At 33.3% G+C, this 17,980-nt stretch overlaps 1 protein-coding gene across 1 annotated transcript in view; it reads right to left on the reverse strand.

The window, feature by feature from the left end:
• Positions 1-1,819: 1,819 nt before the first annotated feature.
• Swt1 (SWT1 RNA endoribonuclease homolog) overlaps positions 1,820-17,980 on the reverse strand; it is an 85,641-nt gene continuing 69,480 nt past the window's right edge. Inside the window, 4 exon segments of the mRNA XM_013157956.3 lie at positions 1,820-2,727; positions 2,729-2,825; positions 9,679-9,743; positions 14,115-14,181. Coding sequence (XP_013013410.3) covers positions 2,692-2,727; positions 2,729-2,825; positions 9,679-9,743; positions 14,115-14,181 — 265 coding nt within the window. The 3' untranslated portion in view covers positions 1,820-2,691.

The following is a 17,980-nucleotide window of genomic DNA, read 5'->3' on the forward strand; positions in this document are numbered from 1 at the left end:
CTTTCAAATCAAACTTGTTATTACAGAATGTCATCAGTGTGCCAATGTATCAGAAATGACCAAAATTTGTCATTAGACACTAGACAGTATAGTTCCTGCCCTCGAGTTTATACTCATTGGGAGTAATTTATTAGCAAAATAGCCCAGGAGCCACCAAATATGAGGGTAACTAGCCTGTCCAGCCTCTAAATCACCTTACAAGCAGCATTACTTCCTGAGTGGAAGATGTATTTGATTTGTTAGTAATGAATATTCACTTCAAGAAATAAATTTGCTATGTGGTAATTCATACCTATAATCCCCGCATTTGGGAATCAGAGGCAAGTGGATCACCTGGGCTACATAGTGAGCTCAAAGCCAGCCTGAACTGCACAGTGAGATTCTACCTAAAAAAAAAAAAAAAAAGAAAAAGGAAAAAAAAAACTCATTTCAAATCTTAATGGTAAGGTGTGAAAAGGGTTCCAATATGCGAGTAGGGAGTTGTTGAAAGCCAGGAATACAGACAATATGATGTAGCTTCTGAAAACTGAGCAAGACACCATTTAAATAAACAGATTTACCCAAAAGGACTCCTGCTGTTCCTTAAGATAATGTTCAAAATATCAAGGAAACAAACCTCTGAACCTATCTGGTCACCTGGTCTTTCATGGGACAGGAAAAGACCCACACTGAATCTGAAATTAACCTGTGTAGTCATAATTGCTCAATGCAAGTCCTATCAGAACTCTGTGGAGTACAAGATTTTAGCCACTTTTTCTTGGTTTTGAATACAGCAAGAGATGAGTAACCCATAGGATCTTCTATAGAGTATCTTATGTTTTGTAAAAGCAATCTAGGCTAGTACAATGGGACCAATTACCTACATATGGAATGCTACTGGAATAACATCATGGATGTCCTCATTAGAACAGGTCAAGGGTATTGTGTTCAAAGTGTCCCCTCTGGTATGATTCTCCATGTTCCTTCTGGTTCACAGCATGCTTATAGCTTTTACCCCAATCACATTAACTATACATATTAAACAATGGAAATCTTAACATTTAAGCTCCTTTTTGAAGGATCTGATTCTTCTTTCATTTAAAAAAAAATCACATATTCTTTAAGGTGGGACTTATGATACATGAGTTAAATGAGTTACTCCAACCCTGAATGGGGAATTAGAGACAGAATAGAGGGAGGGAGAAAAAGGATCCCTCAATTCCTGTGTTGGAGTATAAATAAGTTTAAGATCAATAAGGCAACAGAAGAGGGAAAAAGCCCTGAATGAAAGAAAAACCTTAAAAACTGGAAACAATGTTTCTAAAGCAAATTAAAGACTAGAAAGCTAAGAATCTACACATTCCAATAAAATAAAAAAACAAAATGACATGATTAATGTGGAAAATAAAAGACATACAAAGATAACATTAAAGCCCACATAACAACAAAAGATTAAAACCCATTTGGTAAGAGTAAAGTATATGAAAATGTGGAAGCCATAGGAATAAAAGAATTTCATGCAAGACAAGAAAAAAGAGATGGAAGCACGGCAGAACAGAACAAAAAAAGTAAAACAACTAGAAGAAGCTGGGGGATGGAAAGCACTTGTAATTTTGGGTTCTCAGGGAAGACAAGCATGCTTCCCAGTCACCCAGTGGCCTACATCCCTGGAGGCATTTCACACTTGCTAATGCAGTTTCCTAACCTGGCAAACACAAACTGCCAATTACTACTAAAGAACATCCTGAATCAGTTCTTTTTATTGGAGAAGATCACTTTTATAATCACACCTACACGCATTGCAGAAACACTATTTGGAAGTAAAATGAGAAGCAACATCTTATTGAAAATAAGTTATTTATTGCTCTTTTAAAAAATAAATTTAACATTTATAACAAAGCCAATTTGATTTTATCTAAGTGTTAACAAAAGCTTAATACATTTCAGTTGTCTAGGCTTTCCAACCTACTGTATAACTCAGTAAGAAGTCAATTAAACAATTGGCTTTAGTTAGGGGCAAACATCAGTCATTGCCATCTAATTCCAAAAATTCAGACTGCTTCACATTTAAGGGCAACTCAGCATAAGGGTCACCTGCTCTTCACCATTAGAAATGTACTGAAAAGTTACAAGCTCAGAAGAGAGGCTGTAAGGAAGTAGAAGCTGAAGTCCAAATTCTACTTTCTTTTCCCTGAGGGAAGTGTGGATGGTGGTGTTATTTCTACCAGGTGTACATTAAACAGCATTAAAAAATCAACTCCAGATAAGATTTTATTTGTGGAATGTGATGAACATGTGCCCGGGTCCCAATTCCTAGGGTTTGGCAGTGTCTGGTTATTTGGACCTGAAAGATGCTAATACCTTAATACCCTGGGCCTTTCAGTTGCCACTGTGGCTCCTGCCCTAGAAGGACTAGAAAGATGGCCCTTTTCTGTGGAGATACTGGCTGGAATAAGGATAAAGGTACGAAGGTACTATCAACTCCAGCAAAACTGAGTGAACAGTTTATTCTACAATACCTACATCAGGTTTTTTAGAGCTTCAATGAAATTGTAACACCATCACTTTTTTGTGCCTAGAAAGTATTTCTTAAATTTTGTCTCTTGGGTTTGGCTCAAAAAAAATGACCAGGTCAAAAATTACTCTGTTTCTTATGAAGACAAATGCCTCTAAAGGACAAGGATGAATGCAATTCCTCTGAAGTTGCAGCACTTAGATCCTAAAGCTGAACATGTCTTCACACCATCCATCCCCTGTGTCTCGCTCCCATGTAGACAGATGCATTGCACTGCTGCATGGCACATTCCATCTCAACCAGTTGGCGGCATCCAATGGTTAACTTTTCCCTAGGAGAAAAACAAACATTAAATCACTGCTAGTTAGATTTTTTTTTTTCAACTGAAAACTAAGAATTATATTTGAATTGTGTACAACATGATGTTCTGATGATACTGTGGAATGCTTCAGTCAAGTTAATCATGAAGTGTTTCACATACTTAATTTTGTGATAGAACACTTAAAATCTACTCTCTTAGTGCTCAAAATACAATTCTATTTTTTGAAACAGAGTCTCTGTATGCAACCCAAGCTGGCCTCTAACTCACTATTCTCCAACCTTAACCTACAGGGTGCTGCGGTTATAGATGTGTACTCTGACACCTGGCAAAAATACAATATATTGATAACTAAAGTTACTAGATTGCATAATTAATCTCTTGAATTTATTGCTCCTACTGAAATTTTGCGTCCTTTGATCAACATCTCAATCTCTCCTCTGTCACTATGTCCGATCCCTATTTACTCTCTACTTCTGTGAACTCAATGTGTTTAGAGGTATTTATGACTTTGTGCTTGGCTCATTTCACTTAACATAATGCCCTCTAGTTCATTCATGTTGTTTCAAGTGATTTCTTTTTTTATTTCTGTGTTTTTGTTGCTATTGTATGAAGATAAGTAGTATTCAATGGTGTATATATACATTTCTTTATCCATTCCTTAAATGACAGGCATTTGGCGATTCCATATCTTGGCTACTGTGACTAAGGCTATAATGAACATGAGCATGCAGTTATTTTTTTCAACACTCCAAGTCATTTCTTTGGATATATTAAAATTCTAAATATAATGTAATAATACTGAGATTTGAAATACACGTTTTTGGGTTTTTTTTTTTTTTTTGTCTTTTTCTTTTTTTATTGGTACCGAGATCGAACTCATGACCACACACTTGCAAGGCAGGCACTTATGCCGCTGAGCTAAATCCCCAGCCGAAATACACGTTTTTGATATTTGAGAAAATACCAATAATTATAGTTTTTTAGCATAGACAAAACATGAGAGGATAAGCACCTAATTGTCTCAGCCAATATGGAGACCTTCACACAATTCTTTTTTTCTTTTTGGTCTTTTTGAGACAGGGTCTCACTGTGCAGTTCAGGCTGGCCTTAGGTTCATTTTGTAGCCCAAGCTGGTCTTGAACTTGCCACAATCTGCCTGTTTCAGCCTCCCGAGTGCTGGGATTACAGAAGTACACCACCACACCCGGCTCACACAATTCTTAAAATTCAGAAATAAGGGTTCCCATGGCAGACTGCTGCCAACAAGCTAAGATGGTCTGCTCAGGCATAATCTTTGTTTGGTGGTGGGAGAGGCTGAACAAGTTACTTCCACTTTACTCTGTTAACACAGGAGGGACTTAGGGTAAGATGTTATCAAGGGGGAAGCAATACTATGAAAAAGAAGGCTTCTTTCTGTCTTAGTTTGAGAGTTAAAAAATAGATGGGCTAATAGGCACATAAGGAACAGACACCTGAAAAGCGACAAGTTGACAGCATTTCTACTTTAAAAAAAAAAAAAAAAAGATTGTTGGTATAAATTGCCTAACAGTTAATAAAGTAGTGTTAGTAAACCCAAACCACAGGTACTGAAACAGGATGTAATGCTTGATATATTCCATGCCTACATCACAGTTCTTTTCACCTAAGCTAACAGATTTTGAAAAGGTAACAGGGGCCTATGTATTATGGGACACCAATCCATTTTTAACTTATTTAAATCTATTAATCTACTCATTTCTACTATTACACTTGGACTCATCATTTCCTTGAATTTTAAGAGTGGCTGTGAGCCATGTCCATGGTATCATGGAGAATCTCTAGGTATTCCCATTTTCCTTTCCATGTGAGAAAGCCCTTCCTTTCAGGTAAGACAAAGGAACAAGCCAGCACTCAGAATAGAATGGCAGGAAGGAAGCAGAATATTTTGAGCAATCTCGTTTCCTCAGGATATATGGTTTCTCTGAGACTGATTAAAACCCAGTTTTTAGCTTTGAGTTATTCCAATATTTACAAATTAAAATTAGTGTTACGTTGCTGCCAATTCTTTACAACTACTCAAAAAATGATTTTCAGAACACAAGAAATTTATATTGGCAGAGATAAAAATTTTTAATAAATTTAAAAATGAAATAAAAAAGGCCAGTCTCTATTCCTGTCCTATTATTTATTCCATGTGTTAAAAAAAAATCCTGTAGTAACTACATTTTTGAATCTATTTCTGTGTCTTCTGCTTTTTTCTCCCTCCCCAATCCTTACATTAAGAGATTAAACTCTTTCTTCTTTTCATCCCAGTGGCATTTGATTTCTTTATTCATGAGTCAGCATCCTACCAATGGATTACCATCTATAGATTTGTTCCCTGTAGCAATTTTTCATTGCTGACTGAGAAAAGTAAAGGCTGGTTAATAGACTGTGATGGCAAGAATTCTTGACTTCCTTTTCCCCATGGTTTATATGGAAGATGATAGAATATTAACAAACTTACTTGCTACTCTGCATTATCTCCAGTTGAGTCATCTCATCTTGGCTTTCTCCCTGTTGCTGATGAGACATTCACAACTGTAAGATGCCTCACTGCACTTCTGGATATCTAACTGCAAGAAAGTTCTTCCTTTATATTGGCTTATAAAAACTATCAGAATCTGCCTAAATTAAAATAAAACAAAAACATCTTTTTTCTCTGATAATACTAATACTTTATGTACCTCTTACTATATTCCTATTTATATATTTCAAACAAAACTATTCCAGTTTCTGACCTTTTCCAAATAGAGCTCAAAACTAGAGGCTGATTCTAGTTTTGTAATTACATGCTGCTTCATGAGATTTCTGTATAATAACAGCCACTGTCTCTAAATTTTCCTGTTATAGTCATCAAACTTGCTTTGACCAAGCTTGTCATGGTAGCAATGAGTTATCCTAATTCTGTCATTTAATGAAGTTCTTACAAAATCTTTCTAAGTGCAAGAAGAAAGTCCAGACTGGCTGAAGGGAGAAGCAGCAGCCCTTCCCATGAGTCAGTGACAGTTGCAGGCCATGAGGGAAGAGAAAAAGAAGCCAGCCCCTTTTACCTTCTTTTTCATAGTATTGCTTCCCCCTCGATAACATCTTACCCTAAGTCCCTCCTGTGTTAACAGAGTAAAGTGGAAGTAACTTGTTCAGCCTCTCCCACCACCAAACAAAGATTAGCACACAGGCTGGGAGACAAGTAGAGCCAAGGTCTCCCGCATCCCTTCACCTCCCCCTGTAACCAATTGGCTGATTCAGAGAAACACAAAAGCCAGTAACCTGATCATCTATTTAGAGGGAGAACAACACTATGCAATATAGCAACTATGTTTTTTTGTTTGTTTTGTTTTTGGTGCTGGGATCCAACTCACAATCTTACACTTGCCAGGCAGGCACTTATGCCACTGAGCTAAATCCCCAGCCCAATATAGCAATTATGGAGAGTCTCCTGAGGGAGGTAGCCATGTTAATTCCCTATTATCTTGTTTTAAAGTCCTGTACTATTTTCATTGTTTTGTCTTACTTGGTTTTATTGTTTCATTTTATTTGATTTTATTATATCTGATGGCATGGGAAGTTATTTTAAAAAATAACAAGATATATTATGGTAGCCAATTTTTATTTCCAATTATCTTGTTTTGAAGTCCTGTATCACTTTCATTATTTTCTTTTGATTTGCTTTATTTTGTTCTGTTTTGTTTGATTTTATTATGTCTGGTTGTATGGGCAGCTATTTTGAAAATAACAAGAAGCATTATGATAGTCATTGTTGATTTTCTATTATCTGGTTTTGAAATCCCATAACACTTTCACTGTTTGGTTTTAAATGGCTTTATTCTGTTTTACTTTGCTTGGTTTTATTCCCTTTAATAAAAAAGAAGAGGGGCTGGGGATTTAGCTCAGCGGCATAAGTACCTGCCTTGCAAGCAGGCAGTTGTGAGTTCGATCCCCAGTACCGATAAAAAGAAAAAAGAAGAAGAAAGTCTATAATGGACATTTGTTTTTACAAATCTCTCAACTTTCCTACACATTTAACATGTGCATCTCAAATGAAAAATGGATTACATGTAATGCTAATATAAAAATAGTATGTAACTGTATCATATTCAATCATAAGACTGAAAGCTTACCCCTAAGATAGTAACACAATTCCTATAAAAATCCCAACAAGCTATTCTTACAGAAATGGAAAAGCTAACCCTAAAATTCATATAGAATTACAAGCACTGGTTATCTTAAAAAAGAAAACCAGTGTTAGTGGAATTCCATTTCCTAATTTCAAAACTTACTACAAAGCAACTTTATCAAAGCTGGTATTGGCATAAAGATATGACACATATCAGACCATGACCACACATAATCCCTCACTTTGGACATCATCATAGTGACAAGGGCAGGGAGAATACCTTCCACACACCAAGCAGTTCTCCAGTAGACACAAACAGGGTGTCCTTAACATTCAGTCCAATACTGATTACAGTTCATTCCCACAGAGAGCTCAAATCCATAATATGTTTTAATTTCATACACTAATTTCAAGTACCAGTTTGACACCTACAAATCAGTGTTCCTAATGACCTCTTTTCTTGGATTTGATTAATTTGCTAGGACAACTCAACTTAGGGAAACACTGTACTTAAGTTTACTCATTTATTATAAATGAGACGGCCAAAGATCCATGTAAACAGCCAGATGAAGAGATGCAGGCAGCCAAGTGTGTGAGAAAAGGCATAAAGCTTCCATGTCTTTTCTTGGGGGAGCTACCCTCCAGGGATCCAGTCACTTAAAAGCTCTCTAAACCCCAAGTTTCAGGATTTTTTTAGAGAGATTTCAATAACATAAACATGATCAAATATGAACTCACTCTCCAGCTTTTCTCCAGGAGCCCACCAAGAATCACTTGATTAAATAAAAGATACTCCCAAGCACGCAAGATAGTCCAAGAGATTAGGAGTTCTTTCAAGTAACAGATCAATAACCACAGAGAGTTCTGTTTCTATGCATTATCAATGAGCAATCAAAACGATAATGAACAGTTAAGAGCAAACCTCAAAACAAAAAGATTCTCCTACCAACCCTATCTACAAGGGTTTTTTTAGAGCTCTGTCTCAGGAACCCGAAGGAGAGGCAAACATTTTTTAAATACCTCATACCTCTGCACTACAAGAAAATGTTGTGGTACACAATCATCTCTGTTACAACTAACACTTCAAAAAAAATTACAAATAATGACAAGTCATTTCACGTAACTATATTATATACTTGTTTTCCTTAACATTTCCACAGTTCCATCTACATATATGTTAAGTCCTCCTTCTGTTTTCACCGTCTCAAATGAATCAGCAAGTTCAAAACAATCGATCTCACTTTTGGCAGCTTATTTGATAGTTATGAATGATAATGTACATCACAATTTAATGTGGAAGGTACTGTTCACTTTAAAAATTGACAATTTTTTTAAAAAAACCAAATGTGTACTGAGTAGCAACATCCGTCTCTCAAAGCATTCAAGATATTAAATATATATGCTTTATTTTCAACAACATCCTTTTGAATGTAAGAAAGTTTATTGTGTCACATTTTAAATCGCTGGCATAGTAAGAGTAGGTAGAAAGAAACAAAAGAAAAATAAAATATTTTAACTTTGAACACTTAACTCAACCTCTTTCCAAAATACCAAACTAAACAAAAGCACTTTCAACTATTCAAAAAGCAAGCTGAAGTCGAAACAATGCTAGATATCTGCCTAAAACCAGTCAGAGGCTATAGCCTCTATATTACCAGTTAACAATCTACAAGCAAAAACAAAATTTACTCACTGATAATCAGAATGCTATACTAAAAAATTATTTTCTCCCCCAATTATATTAGATCTGAATAGCTCACTGACTTCAGATTTTACTTCAAATCAAACTTCACAGCTGTTTTATATTTACATATGCTTATCATCCCTAGTGTCTTCAATATTATCAAACATATTTATCAATCTAGAGTTTTAACAGTATAAGCATTTTGATAATTCTGTCATGGCTATTTTCACAATAAAACTAAGATTTTTTTTGTCTTTTTATTCTCCAAAAAGTCAGGAATAGTTTTCTAGCAAAACGACATGTAATTATTTTGACAAGCTAATGTAAAAGCAAGAGAATTCAGCTGCTGTCTATTAAAAGTTAGACATTGAGACTTGCAAAATTATAGAACAATGTCACTTTTACAGTATATTCCTTATAAAAACATTTCCATGATAATCCTACCTTAACATGTAGCACTATTATGTTTAAATGGGCCAAACATTATAAATTTCTCAATTCTAAGTTTCAATATAATAAATATACTAGCCATGACACACATAAACAAATGTCTTTGGGGTCTGCAACCATTTTTAAAATATAATTGAACTAAACATGGTAGCACACACCTGTAATCCCATTACTCTGGGAGGCTGAGGTAGGAGGATCACAAATTCAAACAGCCTCAGTAATTTAGTGAGACCCTGTCTCCAGAAAAGTGGTGTTGCTGAGGTAAGGGCTGAGGATATATACCTCAGAACAAAGGCACTGGGATCAAGTTCCAGTATTAAATCAAATCAAAATAAGACAAAAACAAACCATACATAATACGGGTTTTTTTTGAAGTCTGGAGGTCAAAAGTCTGGAGGTTAAAAACCACTTTAAATCTTATAGATAAAACACGTAGAGTTTGTTGTATATATTAAATATTTCATACTAATGAAGATTAAAAAAAAAAAATCACAATGTAGTGCAAAGAAAAGAACTCTTTACTACCACCAAGTGGTACTGAGTGTGGTATAAGCTTGTTAAAAGTGATGTACCTGCATGCAGGTATGACTCACCGGTACTCAGTCTGAGAAACACAATCATAGAGTTCCTGGGCAGTAAACTCAACATGTTTATTTACCTGAAAAGAACCAAAATATAGTTATTAAAGTATGTTAAATCTAGTGAGTAATGAGCATGACCTCTCTTAAAATAGCCCATTCTGAAGAAGCAAAATCTCAAGTTTTAAATATTATCCTAAAAAGGACTAAAACATGCTCTGACCATTATGAGCAAAGTGTAAAGATACTGGTCCCATTGTTTCAAAGTAGAAGTGAGATGAGTCTGGATTTATAGGAAGCTGAACAAAGCAGATAATCATTTTGGAGATCAAATGGACAGAAAAAAGCATGATGAGATTATACTGAAAAGGTCTATCTAAATTGAGGAAAAAAGTGACTAGCAGACATTTCCTAAAAAAATTTATTTTTCTAATTATTAAGGTCTGTATATTTAAAGTTTAAATTAATAAGCATAATTAAGATATATTTAATAAAATCATAAATAAAAGTCTTTACTTATACTACTGATATAATCTATATTGTACTTATGTCCAAGGAAGAATCTAGAAATTAATAGAGAGGAATAGTTCTTTTTAATTAGGTAACAAATAGCATAGCAGTGCCTAAATTTTTAGAAGTTTGAAACTGGCAGAAGGAAACTCAAAGACAATTTTCTATTTGATTTATCTTTTTAAGTGGTTGAAATATTACTAGCTGGTCTGGCATTTCTGTGAGGAAAATACTATTTTGATTTAATTTTAAAAATTCAAGTTGTCGAGAAAATTTAGAATATTGCTTATTTGAAAGAATTCCATTACTTTCTTCAATGTTTTCATATGAAGCACACGATATTTGTGAAGAAAATGTTTCACTTACTGAAAGCTAAGTGTCTACAGTTTTTAGTTTTTAAGTATAATATTATAGAAATGGGGTGTTGCTCAGAGGAAGATCTCTAGCATTCATGAGGCCCTGAGTTCAATTTTCAGCACAACACAAAAAAACTATGTGTAGCAATATATGTGCACCCATGTGCACAATTTGTAAAAGCTAAATCTTAGAAACAACCCAAATGCCCATCAACTGAGGAATGGATAAAAAAAGGTGTGGTATTTTTATACAATGGAATACTATTTAGCCATAAAGAACAATAAACTCAAGGCTTTTACAGGTAAATGGATGCAACTAGAAACCATCCTCATAAGTGAAATCAATCAGACTTACATGTGTAAGCATCATATTGTCTCCCTAGTTAAGAAAGTGAAAGAGTAAATTAGATCCAAAAGTTACAACAGATACAGTAAAAGGAAAAGAAATTCCCCAAAGGGAAATTACATTATTTGATCAATTTTGCATGCCTTAGCTGGTAACCTGAGCAACTATTCTGAGGATAATAATATGCAACATAACGACCATTGTCAAAATTCTTATCATCTTGTTTTAAAATCCTATATATCACTATTTCTGTTACTGTTGTTGTCATTTTGCTTGTTATTTTTTGTGTGCTTCTTGATTTGTTTTTTCTCTTTAAAATAAAAAAGTATGTGTATACATATGTGTGTGCTCATATATATACAAAAATATTTCTAATGAACATAATCCTAATATCTTGCTTGCAATTTTTTTTTTGTCTTTTTCATTTTTATCGGTACCAGGGATCAAACTCACGACTGCCTTGCTTGCAAGGCAGGCGCTTATGCTGCTGAGCTAAATCCCCAGCCCTTTGCTTAAAATCTGTATTGTTTATAATTACTGGATACAAATCATATTTATTATTCAATAATTTATGAAACTGGTGTCATAATTTTATGTAGTTTAATATTTTAAGTATTTTATTTAAAAATGCTTTTAACATTAAAATATCAAGTCTAGTACATTTTGTTTTAAAAATCTACACTTATCATTAAAGTACCAAGTCTAGTCCTTACTTTTTCACATGTTCTGCCCTTGCTAGGTGTCTTTGCTATTTTTATTATTGCCCTACATATCAGGACCTATAATGTAGCCAAACTTAGGCTATTAAATGTCAACACATCCAGGTATCAGCTCAAACCACAACTGAAAATAGTATGTTCTCTGCTAGCCACTGACAAAAGTCAGCTGAATAAGTGATTTTGAACCTGACTAGGAATACAAAACAGTTTAAGTTTTTAATAGATTTTGTTAAAGTATTTAAGTAGATGGTAACGGTTAATTTACTAAAAAAGAACAATTGAAGCACAAAAATTCATGACGAGTTAGCTTAAAATATTTTGTTTTATCATAGTCATTAATTTTGACTATTAAAACAGCTTTTCTTACTCACATCAGGACCTTTTAAATTATACTGTTTAAATATCAGCTATCTCCACACTTAAATGCACAATTCTAATTTCCAAAATACAAACAGGTAAAAATTGCATTTGTCAGTAAACATTAGACTTATAAAATGGATTGTGGAACTGATATTATTACCTTTTTTAGTTGTAGTACTTACAATGAAAGCCAAATATTAGAAACAGTTAAATTATTTATATACTCAAAATTCAAGAACAAAAGGCAAAGTATAAAAATATTCAAACTTCTAAAAGATGTAAAAGGTTTTACCACTTTTTATGTGGCAAATATCTTCAACATAGTAACTGGTGTAGAAAGACATTCTGCTAGGGGAAATAAACTATTTTTTAAACCTGAGAATCAAAGCCACATATTCTTAAAAATACCTACTAAATTAGATATTTTCTTCCAATATTCTTAGCAATAGAAACTACTAAACCCAAAGAATAGATCTATCCTTAAAATTTTCCAGAATATGTGATTTTAAAACTGTCCTATTATTTCCACAAATATACCTTTATTGTTAGGCTTACTATCTCAAAATTCAGAAAGTATCATGAAATATGTATCTCAACAGAGGAAATACTCTCAATCACTAAATATGGTCAGAAAGGATTAAAGTTGATATTTTAAAAGTACAAGTGAATACTATTTTTTGCTTAAATAAAAAAAGGTAGTAATTATTGAAGAGTTGCTCTATGCTTGGTTCTGTTTGGAACTCTTTACATACACTTATTTACTTAGTCTTCAAAGAATACCTATAATGTATCTATTGTTGTCACTCCATTTTCACAGATGAAGAAACTGAGACAAGGTGTCTTCAGTCTTCCTAAAATATACAGTTAATAAGTGGAAGAACAAAGATTTAGACACAGGTAGTTTAATCTCAGTTTCTGGGTTCTTAACCACTGGGTTCTTGCTAGAAAATAAAACACATTAAAAGTTAAATGAGGTGCTAACTAGGCATAAAAGGAGTATATTTAAAGGAGTTTAACTCCATAGAATGTTAGATTAAAATGGGCATGGCGGCACACACCTATAATCCCAGGACTCCGGAGGCTGACACAGAAGGGTCACCAGCATGGGTGACATAATGACTGAAAGGCCAGCCTGAACTACAAAGTGAGACCCTGTTGTAAAACAAAGACACACAAAAAGTGAGACTGACTGCCACACACCTTCACCTGGAATGTTTTAAACATACACAAAACTAAGAGGGAGAAAATACAGAAAACAGGCAAAGAGCTTTAGGACAACAGGCAACAAACATGAACAGAGTACTTTCCTTAGGTCAGCAATGTCAGGGAAAGCATGTGGGTTAATTTAAAAAACACACTGCAGTCTCAGTCCAGCTGTAAGTCCAGGGCCAATGTTGTTGCTATAGAGCGAACTAAATTATAACTTCCTTTCCAGGAATCAGTAGTTCTCAACCAGAGGGGCTTTTTCTCTCTCTTCACATACCCATTTTGGGTATGTGAGTTGACAGGGCAGTAGAATATTTTTGGTTCTCATAATGACTGATACAGCTGTAGGCAATTAGTTCCCAAAAAGCATAGATGTTAAACATCCTGCAGGACTCTATAGTCTGAAGAAATGACCTGTCCAAAATGCCAACAGATGCCTCAGGAGGAACAATTGTCAGTGTGTTAAAAGTGTGCTTATTTCAGAACTCTATTATTTCTTTACTTAACAAAATAAAAAACTGAATATGTCACTTACAGGGAGCAGGAAAGAAATAGGGAGATAAAGTGAAAAGATAACTTCAGATAAGAAGGTCTAGAGAGCTAGTACACAACATGGAGACTACAATTAATACTGTTGCAGTTAAAATTTTGCCAAAAGAACAGACTTTAGGTGCTCTTACTATACCAAAAAAGGTACTGTGTGAGATGGCAGATAATGTTACTTTAAATGTTTCACTACATACATATAAAACATATGTTGTATACTTTAAACATAAAAATTTGTTTTTATTTAAAAAAAAGAAAAGCAAGTATGTCACTAGCAAACTTTTATGGCATTTAAGAATTTAAATACCAATTTAAAAGCATTCATTATGTTTCAGAACTCCAACTACAGTTATATTAAAACTTTATTTATGGTAGACATGCAATAAATATTAAAAATTATTCTCATACCTCATACTTGATTAGGAAGTTATAGAGGGTCTCAATGTCTTGATAATTACTGTTAGGTGCCAAAATCCTACAAAAACAAAATAAAAAACAGGGTAAATGAACGATTTACTAACAAAACAATATCTTGAACTTTCTCCCCAAAACACAGCTACACATTAAAGAAAACTTACTATTTGCTAAGTATATTCAGAGACTGGTAATCTTTTTTGCTTTTTATCAATTAAAATTTAGAAAACCTTTAATTTATTAGGGACCAATTTGTAAAAATATTTTGGCTTAAACTGATATATCAATTCTCAGAAATACAAATAAGACATACAGTAAGCTAAGCTTCAAGAATTTCCACAGAAAGGTTCAATCAGTCCAAGCAGACAAATAATGAAACACAATCAAACACATAAAAGAAATCCTAATAAGAGTAACTAAACTCAAATAACACTGTTTGAGCTATCAGTTATGAAAAATGACTAGTAGATTATTTGACTTGACAGAAATAACAATAATTGATAAAAACAAGAAATGGTAGGAGACAGACTTGGTAGAAGATGCTTGTAATCCCAGTGCTCTGGAAGACTGAAGCAAGAAAATAAAAGCATGGTCTTGGGCAACTTAGTGACTTAACAAGACTCTGTGTTGAAAGAAAAAATGCAAAGAGAATAGGGATAGCTCAGGGCAAAGGCCTAGTTTTCAATTTCTAGTACGAAAGAGACAGACAGACAGACAGAGACAGGACAGAGACAGAGACAGAGACAAGAGAGATAAAAGGAAGAAAGAAAGACAAGAAAGAAGACAAGAAATAAAAATAAGGACATGTTTCCTTTCAATATATACTATTTTTTTAAGATTAAAAAGATACAGAAAACAAAAAACAACACAAACAGCAATAAACCAAATACAACAACAGTGTAGGTTTACAAAACAAGATGATAAAGAATTTGACAATGGTTATAATATTGCATATTGTTAACTTCAAGAGGGAATATTATCTTTTTTATATTAAACATTGTTTAATCCTTTCACCATGAAGAACTTTTTTTTGGAAAAAAAAAAAAAGGAAAGAAAGTTAAGCGTACAATTTGGTACAGTGGTTATGAGTAATGTCTATCCTAGTTTGACTGTTACCAACTTGAATGAGTAATTTAAATTTATGTAAATTCTTTCTCTATCCATTAAAAAAGAGTGACAACAGCCTTACTTCATGGGATCAGTGTGAGAATTAAAAGAGTTATTAATAAGGAAAGACTGTATAAGAGTGTCTAGTATTTAATAAATATATTTCAATTGTAATAGTAACAATGACTACGTCAACACCATATAAGTAGTTTCCAGATATAAATTAAGTGAATGATGATAACAAAAAATCAGACTACCTCAATTTTTGCATTCCAAATGTTTTAAAACATCTCAAGATTCTTATGTCCTTGTCAATATTTCATACTGTCAGACTTGAGAGCTAACTGACCTCAAACATTTTAATTATATCTGTAGACTGGTTAGTCTTTATTATACTTAGGGAAAGCTCTTATAAATAATTTTTTAGGATGAAGTCAAATTTTTAAAGGGCTACGTTTTCTTAGAAGGGGCATATAAATGCATCGGTGAGAATTGTTTTTCCTTCTAATAAATAATTGTAAAATACAAATAATCTCTCTTAACAACAACAAAAAAAGATCAAAGGGAATATATCGAAACACTGTAGGAGGGAAGGTCCATAAATATTCTCCTTTAAAAAATAAACAGTATATTATCATCATCATCTACAATCACCCTACTGTGCAACTGCACACTACAATTTCTTACTCCTAACTATAACTCAGTACCCATTCATTAACCTTTCTCCTTTCTTCCTCCCCAACTACTCTTATCCGTCAGGTAACCATCATTCTATTCTCAACTTCTATGAAATTGATAACATATTTCAAAACACTGGAAGACAGACTTTTTAATGTTTTCACCAAAAAGAAATAATGTTTGAGAAAACAGATATGTTTGATTTAAAAATTATACAATGTATGTATCTATCAAAACATCACACTGTACCTCATGAGTATGTACCATTTTAATGTGTCTACATTAATTAAAAATTTAAAATAAAAGCTATCAAGGTAAATCAAACAAATCTTTCAGAAAAGAAATAAGAAACTAGTATGTATTAGCTATGCAACTCAATGAAAACGAACTATCAGCATTGTTGACGGGTTCATATCTATCCTTTACAGCTTTCGAAAAAGCTAACTTGTCCATAAGGAAATTTGGTGAAACAAGATATTTTATATTAAGATCGTTATAAACTCCAAGCCAGTACATGAAAGAATGAATTTTTTTACTATAGAATAATATAAGATTACTTCATATAAAAAGTAGTTCTAAGTAAATTAGTCATTTGTCTATAAGTGACATCCAAAGACAGAAAGAAAATAATTCATCATTCTAGTTTTCCAATTAGTAAAAACTGACATAATTTTAATGTTCATCTTGGTTTTATTCAACATTTCACTAAGACAACATTTCTATACTGCAATGTTTACTCATCTTAACAATTCAGTGATTTTTAAAAAATCTATAGATCTGTGTAATAGTCATCACAATGTAATGTTAGAACATTTCCTTCATCCAAAAAAGTACCTTCTTACCTATTTACAGTCATTTTCTGATCTCACCTCCAACCTCAATCCCAGACAACAACTAATCATCCCTACAGAATTACCTTTTCTGAACTACACTGATTTATTCATTTCTAAGTTCTTTTTCTTCTACCCTCACAAAACCGTGGTTGTAGGGGCTGGAGGTTTAGCGGCATAAGCACCTGCCTTGCAAGCAGGTGATCGTGAGTTCGATCCCCGGTACCGATAAAAATGAAAAAGACAAAAAAAAAAAAAAAACAAAAACCGTGGTTGTAGCTGTAAACAACAGCATTCTATATTGAGTCCAGAAAGTCCAGCAAACTCTAGTAGATAATGCCTCCCTACCACAATGTATTTGATGAGTAAGTAAACAAGGAAAATACACTGCCAAAGACACCCAGATCAGAACAAGTGATCCTTTATTTTCTCAACAAATAGTTTAGATCTACTATGAGCCATGCACTGTTCTAGGCCCTTGGATACAACAGTTAAAAATAGAGGAAGATCTGAGTAGACCATAGTATTACTGTTCTAAATTACGAAAGAAAAACGTCTAAAGAAACACAAGGAGATAATGAAGGAAGAAAAATATCTCATTCTTGTCCATAGCGCAGTTTCTCTTCATTTTTAATTGCTACATGTAAACAAAATAGGAAACAAGAATTTTAAATTTTTAATAAAGGTGTCATGTTTCAAACATAAATACTTGATTATTTGACAAAATACCACAAAATTACATTGTAATGAAGAAAGTTTTATTGTTATATCAGTATAATTCATAGCTATACTATTTTAAAAATCAGAATAGGGGCTGAGGATTTAGCTCAGGTGGCATAAGCACCTGACTTCCAAGCGTGCAGTTGTGAGTTCAATCCCCAGTACATAAATAAATAAATAAATAAAACAAACCAAAAAAAGAAAATCAGAATAAAACTATGTATGTTATTTCTAAAAACTGAAATATACAAAAAAAGGATTTTCTTTAAAATTTCATTTGAAAGTCTAGTAATCCAAGTTCAAAATGGCCTAGACAATTTTATTAAAATGTATTCAATTAGAGACCGAATTTAGACCTCATTATATCCTAGGCTTAACAGAATGGAATTTATCCTGATATAAAATACTGCCAATTTTTACTCACTAGAAGCACAGTTTGTTGAGAATACATAGAAAAATAAAATGGGGAAAAATTATTCATAGGCTTTCTGTTTATTTTTTATTTATGGTCTGGTATAAAAATGA

This window comes from Cavia porcellus, unplaced genomic scaffold (assembly GCF_034190915.1).
Source record: "Cavia porcellus strain 051 isolate PalLab524CR breed Dunkin Hartley unplaced genomic scaffold, mCavPor4.1 scaffold_29, whole genome shotgun sequence".
Classification (NCBI taxonomy): Eukaryota; Metazoa; Chordata; class Mammalia; order Rodentia; family Caviidae; genus Cavia; species Cavia porcellus.